Here is a 16826-nt window from a genome sequence, read left to right on the forward strand (position 1 = left end):
AAAAGATTCAAGATTCAAACTACTTTATTGATCCCATAGCGAAATTGTTTTAACTTTTACAGCTGCTCTCCACGTGATAAGTAGAAAGGAAAGGAAAAAACTTAAACCATCAACATTTAGAGTAGTAAAAATTAACAAAATAAAAATAATAAATGAAATAAATACAATACTATTTGTCCATTGTGACCAATTAGTCCCCCTTTTGTTTTACAGAAGGGGGATGAGTTGAACAGTTTAATGGCCAATCGAAGAAAGGATCTCTTGTGGCATTCTGTGGAGTACTTTATGTGATCAGTCTCTGGCTGAAAGTGCTTCTCTGTGCAGCCAGCACACAGTGAAGGGGGTAGGAGGGATTGTCCAGGATTGAGACGAGTTTGGACAACATTCTCCTCTCATCCACAAGATGCAGAGGGTCTAGCTCCTCCCCCAGAATAGAACCAGCCCTCTTTCTTAGTTTGTCCAATCTGTTGATGTCTGCCATCTTTATATTCCTGCCCCAGCAAACCATGGCATAGAAGATGGAGCTGGCTACCACGGACTCTTAAAACATCCGCAGCATGACGCTGCAGAAGTTGAAGGAACTTAGTCTTCTTAGAAAATACAACCTGCTCTGTGGTTTCCTGTATATTGATGCTGCATTAATTGACCAGTCCAGTTTATTGTCCAGGTGGACACCCAGGTATTTGTACTCTGAAACTACTTCCACCCCCTCTCCCCATATGGAAGGAGGATTTACAGAAATCAATATACATTAAATGTGTGATACAGGACGTCACAAGAAATATCAGGCCTCAAGTACTTGCAGCTTAAAAGAAAATGAAGATAGCCAGATGCTAATTTTACTTAAGTTTAGAATAAATTGGCTCAACTCGCAGAAAGCAAGGTCAAATTAAAGACAATATCCTGGGATATCTTTCTAAATAGGGCTGGAGGTACAATGCATTTGAAAGATTTTCAGAACCCCTTCACTTTTTAACATGTATTTATACTGAAGCATGATAGTTTTTAAAAAATGTAAATGTAAAATAAATAAATAATTAATTTACACCCAATTTGTACCCAATAATGACAAAGCGAAAACAGAAGTAAAATGTCTGTAAACCTATTAAAAAGAATACACTTAAATGTCACATGTACATATGCATTCAGACCGTTTCCAACAACTCATGAAATTTAGCTCAGGTGCCTCCCATTTCTTTTGATTATTGCTGAGATGTTTTTCTATCCCTTAACTGTAGTCAACTGTCGTACATTAAATTGATTGGATGTGTTCAGGAAAGGCACACATCTCTCTACACACCTCACAGCTAAAAAGTACATACTATTTCAGAGGAAAAGCAATGTTGTTGTGTATGTTTTCTTGGCTTTGTGCTTAAGAGTGATGTAATGTTGGAAGGTGAAGCTTTAGCCCAGTCTGAGGTCCTGAGTGCTGTGTTTCATTGAGGATACCTCTGTACTTTAATCAATTTGCCTTGCTGGACTGGAATACTGGTCAGGGTTGAGGGAAAGCTGAATGGAGTAAAGTACAGAGATATCTTCTTTAAAAAACCTGCACTCAGGACCTCAGACTGGGCCGAAGGTTTACCTTCCAACATTACATCACTCCTAAGCACACAGCCAAGACAACATAGGAGTGGCTCAGGGACGACTCAATGTAAGGGCCAGCCACAGCCCTGACTATTGAACATCTCTGGAAAGACCTGAAAAATGGCTGTCCACTGACAATCCCCATCCAACCAGACTGCGCTTGAGAGGATTAGCAAAGAATAGCAGAAAATCCTCCAATCCTGGTGTGCAAAGCTTTTTATGTCATACCCAAATAGACTGTAATTACTGTAAATGCTTCAACAAAGTACTGAGTAGATCATAATCAGTAAATCAAATCAGTAATACATATGTAGATGTAATATTTCCATGTTTTACTTTTTAATAAATTTACAGACATTTCTAAAATTCAGTTTTAACTTTGTCATTATGGGGCACAGAGTCTAAAATCATAAAAACAAAAAAAAAATCAGGCTACAACATAACAAAATTTTAAAAAGGGAAGGGGTTCTGAAAACTTTCAAAATGCACTATTGATAATTGAATCTGCGCGCACTGGCAGTTGTTTAAAGTTTGTTACACAACGTTATTGATTTGTTGTCTGTAGTGTGAATCTAGCGAAAATATCAAAAAGTTTCATATTCTGTTTGTCAAAAGATAATTTAGTGTCTAATGAAAAGGTTATGGTGTTGCTTTTGGTGGTGCTTACATGTGTTCCTTTATTATTTACTCAAAATCAATTAATTGTGAATTTAGCTTTTATTAATTCATCGTGAAATTAGCTTTTATTTATGTGAATTTCCACTTACCAGCTTTTTACACCGGATACAAACTTCTGTCTTTCTTTCTGTCTAGCTCTTCAGCTTGAAGAGATTTGGCAATTTTTTACACACCACCAAAGTTAATGTTTCTTTTTTATATTATTTCATTTACCTACAGATGTTTCGAAAAAAAGCATCTTCCTCGTTGAGAATGAGAAGAATAACAGAAAGCACTAGATGTAAACATTTCTTTACTCTGTAGTAAAAAGTTTAGCAAATAAGTGATTAAAATCCAGTGTTGTCAAAAGAAACCACATTATTATATGTTACTGCAGCAGCGCACTGCCTTCCACTAGCCAACTTTTAAATAGCTTAAATATACACAAAGAAGTAAAATTTTAAAAGATAATAAAATAACACTTTTTTCTTGATCTTATAACTGTCTTGTGAATTGATTACTTGTAGACTTTTATTGACTCTAGTAGAAGAAAACAATGACTCAGGAAGAAAGGTTCCTTTTTGGATCTGGGTCTTTGCAATAAACAACTCCCAAGTGGTTTCAATTTTGACAACATTAGATGTAACTGAAATTGCTTCTGTCTGCTTTCTAATCAAATTCTTTGGAATCAGTTATTATTGTATCGTTAAGCAGGAGTTTTGTTTCCTTATAAATGTATATAATGATTTTTTTATGTCCTAGTCAATGGGTCATAATTTCATATTTCATCTATTTTACAGCATTAAATCAAGGTCAATTTAAGTTGGATTTTTTAAACAAAAATTTTTCATGTCAATAAGGACATGAATCTCTACAAATTAATAAAAGTAAATTAAGAATATAAAGAAAATAATTGATTGTATCAGCACTAAAATGAAAAAAATCATGATTTTAATTGACATAACTCACCTACAGCTTAGACTACAGCTACATTTATCATTAAGAAGTGAAAGGAAGATGACCCAGGTATAAATCTCCACAGAGCAGCCAATCCTCTAAAATTGAACAACTGCAAGAATGGCACTAGTGAGGGAGGCCAACAACAACTATGACTCTGGAGGAGTTACATGCTCTCGTAGCTGACATGGAAAGATTGTACAGACAGACAACTGTTGCCCAGTGGTTATTGCATCTAATCTAAGCATTTAGGTGTCTTGGTGGCCTGCCTCACTAGTGCCTTTCTTGCAAAGTATGCTGTAAAAACCATTGTTAAAGAATGATATTTGTTTTTCCATTGTATTTTTAATCCAAACAATGCTACACTGTTTCGGCCTTTTTTTTCATTGTTACAGATCTGAAGTAAACTAAAGTTTAAAATGTTTTCAAATGTTCAGGGTATAGCTGGTGTTTCAATCCTTTGGTTTTTTAGAAATTATTCTTCCTTCAGTCTTCTTCGTTTGTACCTTTACATACTAGATGGCTTTGCATTGGGTGAAAGGGATAGTGGTGGATGGGTGTGAATCTCTGATGTAAATGATTTCTGTTCCTTTTTGATTTCCCTGTCTTTTTCTCTTGTGTTTTTGCTTTTGTTTAACTTCCTTAGATTCCTTAGACTCTTGCATTTCTTTACATTTAATCATATAAATCTCTGCTTGTTTCCCTCTTTTTCTCATTTACTCCCTCTTGGGGAGTTTAGACCGTGGGCGGAGCTTATCTTTTCATGAGGTTCGTGGCCAGCGTGAGGCAGAGATGAGGGCCGCAACGGAAGAGATGACCAATAGCAGCAACTGTGTGGGAAGTGGAGGCAGTGGTGGCAGCACTGTCCTGCAACGCCTTCTGCAGGAGCAATTGAATCGGAATTATGTGCTGCAACAACAGCAAGGAGGAGGGGGAGGGGGGGGAGGTTTTACAGGACAGGGACAGGTAGGCCCCTCTGATGACTCAATGACCCCCCACATTGCCCGCCAGGAGCCCCAAGGACAAGAGCTGCAGACGGACAATGGCCTGGAAAAGCTGGGTTCTGCCAGAATAGGACTAGGGGGTGGGAGTACTGGTGGGGGTGGAGTTTTAGGGACTGGAGGAGGAGGAGGCAGCACTGGAGGTGGGAGTGGTCAAGGACAATGTGCAAACTCTGAGGACCTCCCTACATATGAAGAAGCCAAAGTGCAGTCACAGTACTTTCGTGGACATGGCCCTCCTTCTCAGCCTCAGCAGCAGAACAACCAGCCACAGCAGCCTCCGATCCCCACCTCCGTGGGTACCACGTTCTACGTAACGGGGGTAACCAGCACCAAGGTGCGCACTGAAGGTCGACCCACTGTGCAGCGAGTGAGTGGTGCAGGCAAGGTTCACCAGGATGATGGGCTGAAAGATCTTAAGCAAGGACATGTTCGATCTCTCAGTGAACGTCTTATGCAGCTGTCTCTGGCCACAAGTGGTGTAAAGGCCCACGCTCCTGTCACCAGTGCCCCACTTTCACCTCAACTGCCCCCTCCAGGGCAGCCGGGGGACTACTACAAGCCACAGCATCGTGGCCCACCCCCAGACTACCCTTTCAAAGGGATAGGCTCACCTACAAAGCAGCAGGAGCCTGGAAGCCACTTTTACCAAGAACAGAGAGGGAGGGAGCACTCTAGGGAGTTACCCCACGTTCGATACCAGCCCCCACCTGAGTATGGCTCGTTTAGGTAAGCAATATACATACACACACAGATTCTACCTAAGGTGCTTGAGCAAGATTTTATTAAAATATATACTTTGTAGTATGAAATACGGTGGACCACAAAGATTATAGATTTTGAGCTGCTAAAAAACAAAAATTGGGTGTAGTTTAAGCTGTAACATACAATAAAACATACAACAACTCATTTTACATTTTAGTTTTAGTAATTTTCGATTGTGTTGTATGATGCTTTTTGTGGCTAATAAATGTCCAGGGATGCACAAAAGGCTGGTTGCATAATGCTTGTGGGATTTTTACAGGTTGGGCATACATAGGTATGTTTAGGCTTAGTGTATGCTATTGTAAAGCTAAAGGTTACTTGCATTGTAACAACTAGGCATAATCAAGTTATAGATTTGCTGTTGTACTTGTTGTAGGGACTTGTTGAAGGACTAGAAATTGGTGTGTACTCTACTTAAATGGTCTGCACTAACGTAATGATTGACTAGTTACTTAATTTTAAAGAGGCTAAAACATTCAACTGGGATAAAAGATTAAGGACCAGTTAGGACTGGGGCAGCACAGTGCTGGAGTGGTTGGCACTGCTGCCTCACAGCTGGAATGTTGTGGGTTCACGTCCTCGACTGACCGTGGAGTTTGCATGTTCTCCATGTGCTTGGGTGGGTTTCCTCCCACAGTCCAAAGACATGTCAGACATGCCAAAGACATGCATGTTAGGTAAATTGGTTAATCTAAATTGCCATTAGGTGTGAATGTGACTTACTGTCTGTGTGTATGTCTCTCTGTGTGAGATAGACTGGCAACCTGTCCAGGGTGTACCCTGCCTCTCCCCCGATAAAAGCTGGGATAGGCTCCAGTCCCCCACGTGACCCAAATAGGATAGGTGTGACAGACAGTGGATGGATGATTGGATGATAATAAAAATTATAATAATAATACATGCATAAAGATTTAGTTCAGGAAAGGAACTTTTTGTTTGTTATTTATTGTCATGTGCATTTATGTGTTGAGAAAGATTTGAGCTGTTAGGGGTTTAGAGAAATCTGTGGCAATGGTTGGCATGGTTAGCACTGACTTGAATTGTCTGATTTGTCATTTAAATGTGTATATGATTTTAAGCCTTAGATAGGTTTTGCTTGTTTAGTAAATTATTATCACTCTCTATTAATATGTATATTAGTTTCATACAATAATAATAATGTAAAAATATTTTGGATTACCAGTTTAGCTAAAATGTTTTCCTTGTACACTTGCAAGTGACATTTACACAACTATGCTTAGTATGGAATTACATGTTGTATACAGTATTTATTACAGAAATAAAATAGTGTACATGCACAGGGACTATGTGTCTCCTTAGTGATTTTTACATTAGACTATTAGTATTTGTTTTTTTATATTTGTATATTAACATGCTTATTTGGATCGTTTTGTATTGACACGAAGCCACTGATAAAAGCCACAAAAATGTTTGAGCAAGACCTTGAGTTCTGGCAAACTCTAGGTGAGCAGTCCTGATGTTCACAGAATACAAATTATGTAAATTAAACAATTATGTAATAAAGATGGAATGATGATGATTTTATAAGAAGCCAGTTGAAAATAAAGAGTTTTTATATAGTGAGAACAGAGCCTGTTGGGCTTGTTTCACATTAGCTTGTTTACCTCAGAAAAAAACAGATTCCAACTGCTATGAATACCACAGAATTTTAATAATCAGAATAGGACAAGTTGGGACATGATGTTTTTCAGTTTGATGATGCATCTTGTAGACAGGAATGTATGTTCTCTACAAAGCTTTTTACAGATGGTAATTTTCCCATTCATTCTAAAAAAACCAAGCAACCACTAACTGAAAGTGACTTTATGTTAAGTATTGTATATATAACAATTTGTCACAAATATTCAGAGTAGCAATTATGTGCTGGTGGTCATAAAAAAACATTTTTACAGATTTCAGTCAGAATAGGTAGAGAAAGCAACACGATTATCTAATTTCATGATTTAAAGAAATATTGTTGTATCTAAATTTGGTGTGAGTTTAAAGAGTGACGATTATTTTCTTGACGTTTGTAATTTAACTACCAGAGTTGCTGTTCTCTCTTAACTTTATTCTTCTGTATTAGTACTTTGATATAACCTGGTTATTTTAAAAGAGCTGAGGAAGAGGAGTGTTTCCTCTGCAGTGCCATGAAGGAAATTTTGGGATTGTACCAGATTGGATTATTACATCAATTCGTTTTTATTGTTTTTTGGGGTTGAGGCCAATTTACAGAAAGAAATTTAGATTTGATTTTAGATTTTATTTCTCTGTGTTGTTTATTGAAGGATAATCTTTAAAATAGATGCTTAAAATTTTTTGAAAGCCATTCTAAACTTTTTACCAGTGTCTGTATATGGATCTGGCTTACTCATTTCACTTTCACCGGCCTCTGAAGTGGCCAGGGTAAAATATAATGAATGAAATATACAAACACCACCAATTTCTTCCTTACTGAGCCAACACGAGTGTGAATTCTCAGTGTGTTATGAATAAAAGGGGTGCAAATACAGTGTGAAATGGAAGTGGGTAGTCTTGAGCTGCAGAATCCTAGGCATCTTCGGAGAATATAGGATCAAATCCCAGCCTCACACTCACTGCTAGCTCCCCCACTGCTCCCCCCAGGGGATGGGTTAAATGCAGAGTAAGAATTTCATTGTAACATTTAAATGCATTATTTGCTCAATGACAATAAAGGTTCTTCTTCTTCTTAAATCCACCTGGATTTGATGTTATGCTGCATAGGGATAGAGCATTACAAAATGTTTATGCTGGCCATGATTAACAGGTATCGGAACACAGTCCACCGAAGTTTGTGAAGTATTGGGCTGAGTAGCAGCAGACTAGTTAGGGTGCCCATGCTGACATCTATCCACAACAATATTTAAACCATCAGATGTTATAAATATGGTGAATGATCATTGTAGGTGATGTGTTTGTAAAATTTGAGATTTAAAAAAATATAATAATACATTGCTGTAATTGTGGTTGTCCTGTAAATATAATATAAAGTTATCTGTGTAGTTGTTTCTCTTAAAGGTTTTGATCAAAATGATAATTGGAAATCTTTGTAATGATTTGGTAGGAGGTTGAGCCTCACTCATTTAGTAATTTGGCAGATGTCTTTTATAACCACTTACAAATGAATATACCTGATTTGTCATCATAATAATTTGTATTTGCTGCCTTAAGATACTTACTAAAGTTTATTATTATTATGATTATTAAGATGATGATGATGATGATCATCATTATTATTATTTATGTTTTCTTTTTGTTTTGGTATCTTGGCTTACCCCTTGGAGTGAGTGACATGGAATGTCACTACTGTATATAGAATGGAAGTAGTGACAGTGATGATTGTAGCAATGTCATAGTAGAGATAACTAATAACTAATTTATTTAATCAATTTTTCTATTTAATATGTTTCTTTGTTTCATCCTTGCCGCTATACTTAGCCATAGTAAAGCAACCTACAAGTAAAGTACAAAACCAGCACGAAAAAGCCCATTTTCAGTTAAGATGGGATGGTGTTTAACTCTAAATAAGAAGAAATACAATGATTTGCAAATCTTTGGACCTAATGTATGACTGTAAATAATCCAAAAACATTGGGAAGTTTGATTGCTTTTTGAAAAATATATGCTCATACCATCAAAAACAAAATTATGGCAAAGAGGAATATGCCAACTCAAATACTGAGCAACTTAAACGTTTGATAAATATTCGAATTATGTGAATTATTTCAAAGTATATTAATTATAACCAAAAAAGATTACTTTGAGTAAACTAGGTGAATTCAGAACCAGATTAGAATTAGCATATAGTTAGTTATAGTTATGCTGCCGAAGAAACCTCCAGCAGAACCAGGCTCAGGGTGGACAGCCATCTGCCTCAACCGGTTGGGGTGAGTGGAAAGGGGAGAGAGAAAAGAACAGAGCAACAAAAAGTAACAACAAAACATCGGGCAGATTGGTAGGACCAGTAGCTGCACGCTCGAAGACACACAGCTTCAAAGCCGGGGGACACCTGCAGAAAAGGACAGAGAGAGGGGGACAGAAGAGGACAAAGACAACTACGGGAGAGAACACACAGAGTTAATGACATACAGTGGTGACAATTGCGGGGTGAGAGGAGAGGAGAGATGGTCAAGAGGAGGAAAGGAGCTCAGTGCATTGAGGGGTGGGTCCCCCAGCAGTCTAAGCCTATGGCAGCATAACCATAACTAACTATATGCTTTATTAAAAAGGAAGGTTTTAAGCCTAGACTTAAAAGTAGAGAGGGTGTCTGCTTCCCGAATCTGAACCAGGAGCTGGTTCCACAAGAGAGGAGCTTGATAGCTAAAGGCTCTACCTCCCATTCTACTTTTGGAAATTCTGGGAACCACAAGTAGGCCTGCATTCTGAGAGCGAAGTGGTCTACTGGGATGATATGGTGCTATGAGGTCTTCTATGATGGAGCCTGACCATTCAGAGCTTTATATGTAAGAAGCAGGGTTTTAAATTCTATTCTAAATTTAATGGGAATCCAATGGAGAGAAGCTAGTGAAGGTGAAATATGATCTCTCTTGCTAGTTCCAGTCAGCACTCTTGCTGCAGCATTTTGGATTAATTGCAGGCTCTTTAGGGAGTTACTGGGCCATCCTGAAAGTAGGGAATTACAGTAGTCCAACCTAGAAGTAACAAATGCATAGACCAGTTTTACGGCATCACTTTGAGACAGGATGCTCCTAATTTTGGCAAAGTTCCGTAGGTGGAAGAAGGCTGATCTATAGATTTGTTTTATATGTGAGTTAAAGGACAGATCCTGATCAAAAATAACTCCAAGGTTCCTTGCAGTAGTACTGGAGCCCAGACTTATGCCATCTAGAGTATCAATATGGTTGGACCATATTTCTGAGATTCTTGGGCCCAAATACTATGACTTCAGTTTTGTCTGAGTTTAGAAGTAAAAAATTGTGGGACATCCAGCCCTTTATGTCTTGTAGGCATGCTTGAAGCTTAATTAACTGATTATTTTCATCTGGTTCCATAGATAAATATAGCTGGGTATCATCAGCAAAGCAGTGGAAAGTGCTTTCTAATAATGTTGCTTAAAGGAGACATATATAAAGTAAAAACTATTGGTCCTAACACAGAGCCTTGTGGAACTCCATAGCTAACCTTTGTGTGCTTGGAGGATTCATCATTAACATGAACAAATTGAAATCTATCAGACAGATAGGATTTAAACCAACCTAGTCCAGTTCCTGTAATTCCAATTTCATGTTCCAGTCTCTGTAATAAAATGTTATGATCAATGGTATCAAATGCAGCACTAAGGTTGTGATAGACATTTTCCTTTATGGAAGAATTATTATAGAACTCAGCGTGATGAAACATCTCAGTTTAATACATGCCGGCATGGAGAAGAATACATGGATGTTGGTGTCTTCTTCTGACTTGTATCTCTCAAACCCCTTCTATTTATACTCAAACCCAAGAAAGGAACCACCCTCACAAAACATGACTAAAGAAACCAGGTGCATGCAGTTGAAAGTCATCACTCTTGTCCCTATGTAGGTTATCTGAAGATGTCAGTTGAGAAGCAATAAAATCCTTTTCATTGCACCTTCTTGTAGATCTTGTGACCCCAGGACTCACTATCTACTACATTGGTTTGGGCCTTGTAACAACAAAGTGCCTGCTGTGATCTCAAACAGTCCTCTAAACATGACCCAACCGGTGACTTCTTGTCCTCTTTGTGACCTCTTCAATAAGCCTATCTTAGTTGACTGTTTGCCAATTATCTAACCATATGTCTAAATTTACTTTCTTCCCCCACATTCCTCCCTTTTGACACAAAGTGTCAACATGGTAAATTTAGGAATCTCAAAAATATATAGTGTTAGCTACGCAGACTATTTAAACAAAACATAAAAAATTAAATAGGCAAAATTAGATGTAAACAGTATTATAGGAATTATGTTGTTCCGTCATGTAAATTACTATCAGTGTAAGGTTTTCCTGGGGCCCAATCAGATATGGGATCCATATCTTCATTCGTGTGCATTTTAATATTCATTAATGTCTGTTTATCACCAATGATTCTCCCTAACCATTTATAAATAAAAGCATGAATAAAAGTAATAGTGCATGTAAAAAAACACGTAACATTAGAATGCTTACAATTTTGCCTACATCATTTACATCTGTATATCTCGCAAAGGTCTGTACTCGTCTAATAACAGGATCTAAGCATGGACAATGTTTTGTTTCTAGTTTAAATAGTGAATGCCAATTCAACGGTGGACCCTGGATAACCAGAATGTTAGACTGTGGACCATACAAACTGGTCTTGTGCCACTAAAGTAAGAATACTAACTTTTAGCATAAACAGAATTTTTTTGATAAAACTAAATCTATGTCAAATCCCCAAGGTTTCAATTCAGATTGTTCAAACAATTGTCCTCTGCATCTTTCTTTCGGGCATTGTGATGTCATCTTTTTCAGGAGTCTTTGACCTTACATAAGTGATAAATCACTATCACTTTCTTTCTCATTTGACTCCTCAGTCTTTCCTGTTGGTAAAAAGTGTATGAATCTTCCTTCTCTGTTGCTGTTCCTTGATGCAACAGAGGATGTGGATTGGTAGATACCAACCATTTCTATCATTCTGATGATGAAAGCTGCAGTCAGGAACATCCAGCAAAGATCCTTTCAGCTCCCAGCCATCTTTTTATTGGAGCCATCATTTCTACAAAGATCTACACTGGTATCCCTCTCAACAACCTCGACTGCAGGTGGAGTGGTCAGGAACACACATATGGTCCCGTCCAACAGGGCTGGTGCCAGTGCTTCCTTCTGAGGTCTTTTACAAAACTTCATTCTCCTGGCTGGATGGTGTGGAGTTGCCCAACTACAGGCTCAGGAAGGGCAACTTTTACCTCAGGGAAAACCCTAACCCTTTACATCTCATCATCCACTCCTATTAGGCTCAACCCTATTTTATAGGAAGGGTGTATTAGTCACATGAGTTTAGTTTTCAGTATATGATTTAATCTTTCCAATGCACCTCCACTGGCTGGATGGTAGGCACGGTGTTTTTAGATTTATCTGAAGACTTTCTGAAAGACTGTGCATTACAATATTTACAAAATGTGAACCATTATCACTATTTAGTTTTGAAGGAAGTCCCCATCTTGGGATTACCTCTCAAAGTAATGCCTTTGCTAATGAGACAGCAGAAACATTTCTTCATGGAAAACATTCAATCCACTTTGAAAACATGTCTATTATCACTAAACAATACTTATAACCAGAAAATTAATTCAATCAAATCCATCATTAAATATTCAAAAAGGCCTTCAGGGTTTGGAAATGCTGACATGAACATTTCTGTAGTCCTGCCAAGATTATTAGTAGCCCAAATCACACATTTTCTCAGGAAAACAGGAAAAACCTGCATACCACAATCTATTTACAATATCCATCATACCCCCTTTTGAGACATGGTCTAAACCATGAGTCAATTTAGAAACACAACATGGATTTTGGTAGTACCGGGAGACCTAGTAGATCCACCCAGACTCCAGAAGAAAGGTTAGTGCACCCCTTCTTCTTCCAAGTAGTTTGCTCACCTGCATGAGCTCCTACTTGTAACAAGGAGACATCATTTAAGGGAAAAAAAAACATTGTTCTGGACAGACAGGGGCAATTGCAAAATTGGTGAAAGCAAGAGACAAAACAGCTGACTGCGCTGTGCAGCTCCAAAAATGAAAACACAGGTTAGAGCAACCAAGTCTGCTATATAAGAGAGTTACAACTGGCATAAGCCACACAAGGTGAGCCAGTTGAGGGAGTTCACATTGTAGATCTGTCTACAAAAAACACAGTCAGGATTAAATGAATAGGAATGTGGTTCTCAATCTTCAGCTGTAGGGAGTATAGTTCATGTAAAGTTTAAGGACAGTACAATGTAATATAAGACATGGTTAGTAAGACTTTTTGCAGTGCAATAACCTAGATGGTATGAGATGAGTGTTTTTACTCAGAGAATGACATGCACTGTTAGCAGACACATAATAGCAATGTTAGTTTTAAACAAAACTACTTTTAGTAGCTACAACTTGTAAACCTTCAACCATACTTCTCTCTATTGTTGAGAGATGTTTTGAATAATATCCTATAAGTAATAAAAGATTTGCTATGTTCTGAAAGTCCTAAGCAGGGGGACTTGACAGAATCTTTTTTAAGTCAGTAAAGTCGGTAAAAGTCAGTCAGTCAGTCATGGCCATATGTTTTTCCCCATGTGTGTTGTCATACAGGGGTTGGGAGATCTCCACATATTAATAATCATGGACAGCAATAGCTTGCTAAGCCTAGAAATACATCAATTGATTTTCAATTTTCATTTTTATTTTTGCACATCCAGAATTGATTGGATGCGTGTAGGACCTAATTATTACCTCCGGAGTTATGATATGGCCAAGATAGCACACAGATTGTGAGACAAGTTGTAACTTGTCTTTCAAAACCTTGTGGCCGTTTTCTGCCAGAAAACAAAGTAGAGACACTGTGTCAGTTTGGCCATCTGAGTTTGTGAACAAACTAACAAGTCATCAACATACTGAACAAGTGTACTACCACATGGGGGCTCCCTATGTGAAATTTTCTACCACTGCCAGAGAAATACTGTAGGACTGGAAGAAAAACACTGCACCAAACGTGTCAAGGTATACCGCTTACCATTGAAAGTGAAAGCAAACCAGAATTGTGAATCAGGATGGACAGGAATGCTAAAATATGCATTTGCTACATCAATAACTGAGAACCAGCAGGCATCTCCTAGAACCTGACACATCAGAATTATTATATTAGGCACTGATGGAGCCGGATGATGAACTGCTTCATTTACAGCTTTAAGGTCTTGGACCGGTCTCCATCCCCCATTTGGTTTCTTTACAGGCAAGATGGAGGTATTGCATGGGAACATTCCACTACTGCACCTTTATCTATTAATGATGGGATGAATGCTTACATGGTCTAAAATTAGACTTTGGCTGTACAACAACTGGAGTTGCACCCTGCATATTTCCAAATCTAATTTGCTTATAGCCCACAGTTTGTCAGGTACTATGTCAAGCATAAACATCTTCTTAGCTGTCAGTGTCATAAGTGAACTAATACTTAGTTCTAACATGTATGTTGAGTTACTCAAGGTGGTCTATCACTAAAGATTGTGTTTCTTTGAGTGTGTCAACATGCTGCTTAATACTCTGACCTACCCCCACTGTCTCCTATGGTTGAGAAGCCTGCAGTCCTGGAGAATGAACAGCAAGTCCCTGAGGAGGTGCCTGTGGACAAAATTCCTCTGTGCCTCCTCCCTCTTGATGGTTTGTCTTTCAAATTGTGAGACAGACTTGAGTCTTGTCAATAGCCATTACAGATGTAACAGCAATGGTTGACTCAATCCCCAACCTGGTGGTGTCCATGAAGCCAGTTATGGTGTTGAATGTTTGTAATCCCATGATGCAGTCGTGGACCAGTTAGCAGGACAGAATGTGGACCATCGTGGCTTGAAAATTCTACGACACACAGCTTCCACCTCCTGCAAAGTTGGGTTATACATAGTTGTTGCATTGCTGCAACCTATTTCCCACCACCAGTTCTTTGGGGATCATGTAATTCCTATATCACCTCCTTCAGTTCATCTGGCTGCCACAGTCTGTAGATGAGCACTTGTGCCTGAGGATTTTGTGGCATAGGTTGTGGGTTAGGGAAAGTCATCATTGGCATTTGGTTCACTTGCCCTCTGTTTCCTTGGCTTCTGAGCCAATAGTCGAATGAGGCCGCCAATGGAGACAGAGCCTTACTCGGCGAGGCAGAATCTTCGTTTGTCCTTTTCTCAGTTGGCTTTTTTGATGGTGTGGAAGAAATATATAGGGAAGACAGGTCAGGGTAAATTTGCTCACCTTCCTCTCCTTCTGAGTCCTCCTTTGCTAGGTCACTCGCAGGGCCCACAGCTGCACCCTGTGGAGGTTGTGTCCCTTGTGGGGGAGGAGCAATAGACCTGGAGACAGCATATGGAGGGGGTAGGACCCTATCTCTTGCCCTACGTTTCTATTTCTCCTTCACGTTTCTCTTCTATACTCATTACGTTCATATACAACATTAACTCCTGCAGGAAATTTTTTCTTTCTCTCTTTCCTAATTTTGGGTAGAGTGCAATTCTATTTTGTTCTTCCCTACTTTCTTTCCCTTTCTTTACACTTACTCTTCTCCTTCTTATAACATTACTTTACAGCATTCTTAACAGTCTGTACTTAGTGTACCTTGCAAGGGAAACACTTGTGTTATATGGTGCCAAAGTGGAACATCCTTAATCACACTTTCTCCCCATTTATCTGCTATTTCATTAGCAGGGCCTGTAAGAGGATCAAATAATTTTCTAATTTTGTTCCCCATTTTTTCTAAACTCACTGTGGTTTGTGCCTAAAGTTTCAATGGGCTTATCAATCACACACAAATTACTCAGTCATACTGATCTTCCCATCTCATTGTATGGTTGGATCATATTACACATACACTAACTAAAGATGACTTCCTTAAGCCAGGTAGTTTGTATGACACATTCGTTCCGAGCAACTACCCTATAGTAAGCACAGTGGTTTGTGCACACTAGACACTGAAGGAGTCATCACAAAGCTCATATATATTTCCATGTATTGTCTCAGTCATATGCCCATTGTATTCAAATGGAACCTAAATCAAACTTTGTACTTTTATATATCTGTAAGATAACTAGGTTATTTATCTACATGTATCATGTACATGTATTTTTGATTAATTTCTTTAGATATTTAGGATGGTACTTTTTAGTAGTATACATGTATCTATTTCCCTTATTTCACCTTTTTACTTTATTTTTCCTTTTTCTTTCAGAACACATAGAATTACACAGACAATTATTCGCTACCACACAGGCTTTACACGAATTGGTCGCTACCACACAGGCTTTACACGAATTGGTCGCTACCACACAGGCTTTACACGACTCTAACTTAATCCTTCGCTACCACACAGGCTTTACACGAAGTGTTCGCTACCACACAGGTTTTACACAAATCTAAGTTTATATTATAGACCACACAGGCTTTACAAGAATATTACAGTTGCTACCACACAGGCTTTACACAACTTCGATGACCTATTACTAAAAAGAAATGGTTCATAACGCTGTACTCACTTATTGTTTGAATGGTGCATCTGCTGTCCGCCACCTGTCCCTGACATCAGGAGGGATCCAGGCCTCCGTTTGTCGGAGCGGAACTTTCGCTGGGCCGGCAGTAACCTTCAGTCTGGACTCAGGCAATGATCAGCAGAATGTCCATCCCATCCTCGTCGCCAAATTGTGATAGAAATTTTCCTTCTTGGAAGAATTGTTATAGAATTCAGCGTGATGAACCATCTCAGTTTAATACATGCCGGCATGGAGAAGAATACATGGATGTTGGTGTCTTCTTCTGACTTGTGTCTCTCAAACCCCTTCTATTTATACTCAAACCCAAGAAAGGAACCACCCTCACAAAACATGACTAAAGAAACCAGGTGCATGCAGTTGACAGTCATCACTCTTGTCCCTATGTAGGTTATCTGAAGATGTCAGTTGAGAAGCAATAAAACCCTTTTCATTGCACCTTCTTGTAGATCTTGTGACCCCAGGACTCACTATCTACTACATTGGTTTGGGCCTTGTAACAACAAAGTGCCTGCTGTGATCTCAAACAGTCCTCTAAACATGACCTAACTGACTTCTTGTCCTCTTTGTGTCCTCTTGGTTGACTGTTTGACAATTATCTAACCATATGACTAAATTTA

At 38.6% G+C, this 16826-nt stretch overlaps 1 protein-coding gene across 7 annotated transcripts in view; it reads left to right on the forward strand.

Annotated features, from left to right (window-relative positions):
• Nucleotides 1–16826, forward strand: part of amot (angiomotin) — a 59549-nt gene that overhangs the window by 20567 nt on the left and 22156 nt on the right. For 4 of the 7 annotated variants that reach the window (XM_067494593.1, XM_067494590.1, XM_067494592.1 and 1 more), the window contains exons 3-4: nucleotides 2485–2545; nucleotides 3941–4931. In XM_067494593.1, the coding sequence (XP_067350694.1) occupies nucleotides 2485–2545; nucleotides 3941–4931 (1052 nt within the window). Of the gene's footprint in view, nucleotides 1–213; nucleotides 2546–3940; nucleotides 4932–16826 lie in introns of all 7 variants that reach the window. The other 3 variants (XM_067494597.1, XM_067494594.1, XM_067494598.1) reach the window with 3 other exon arrangements.

The sequence above is a fragment of the Channa argus genome, chromosome 24 (assembly GCF_033026475.1).
Source record: "Channa argus isolate prfri chromosome 24, Channa argus male v1.0, whole genome shotgun sequence".
Taxonomy (NCBI): domain Eukaryota; kingdom Metazoa; phylum Chordata; class Actinopteri; order Anabantiformes; family Channidae; genus Channa; species Channa argus.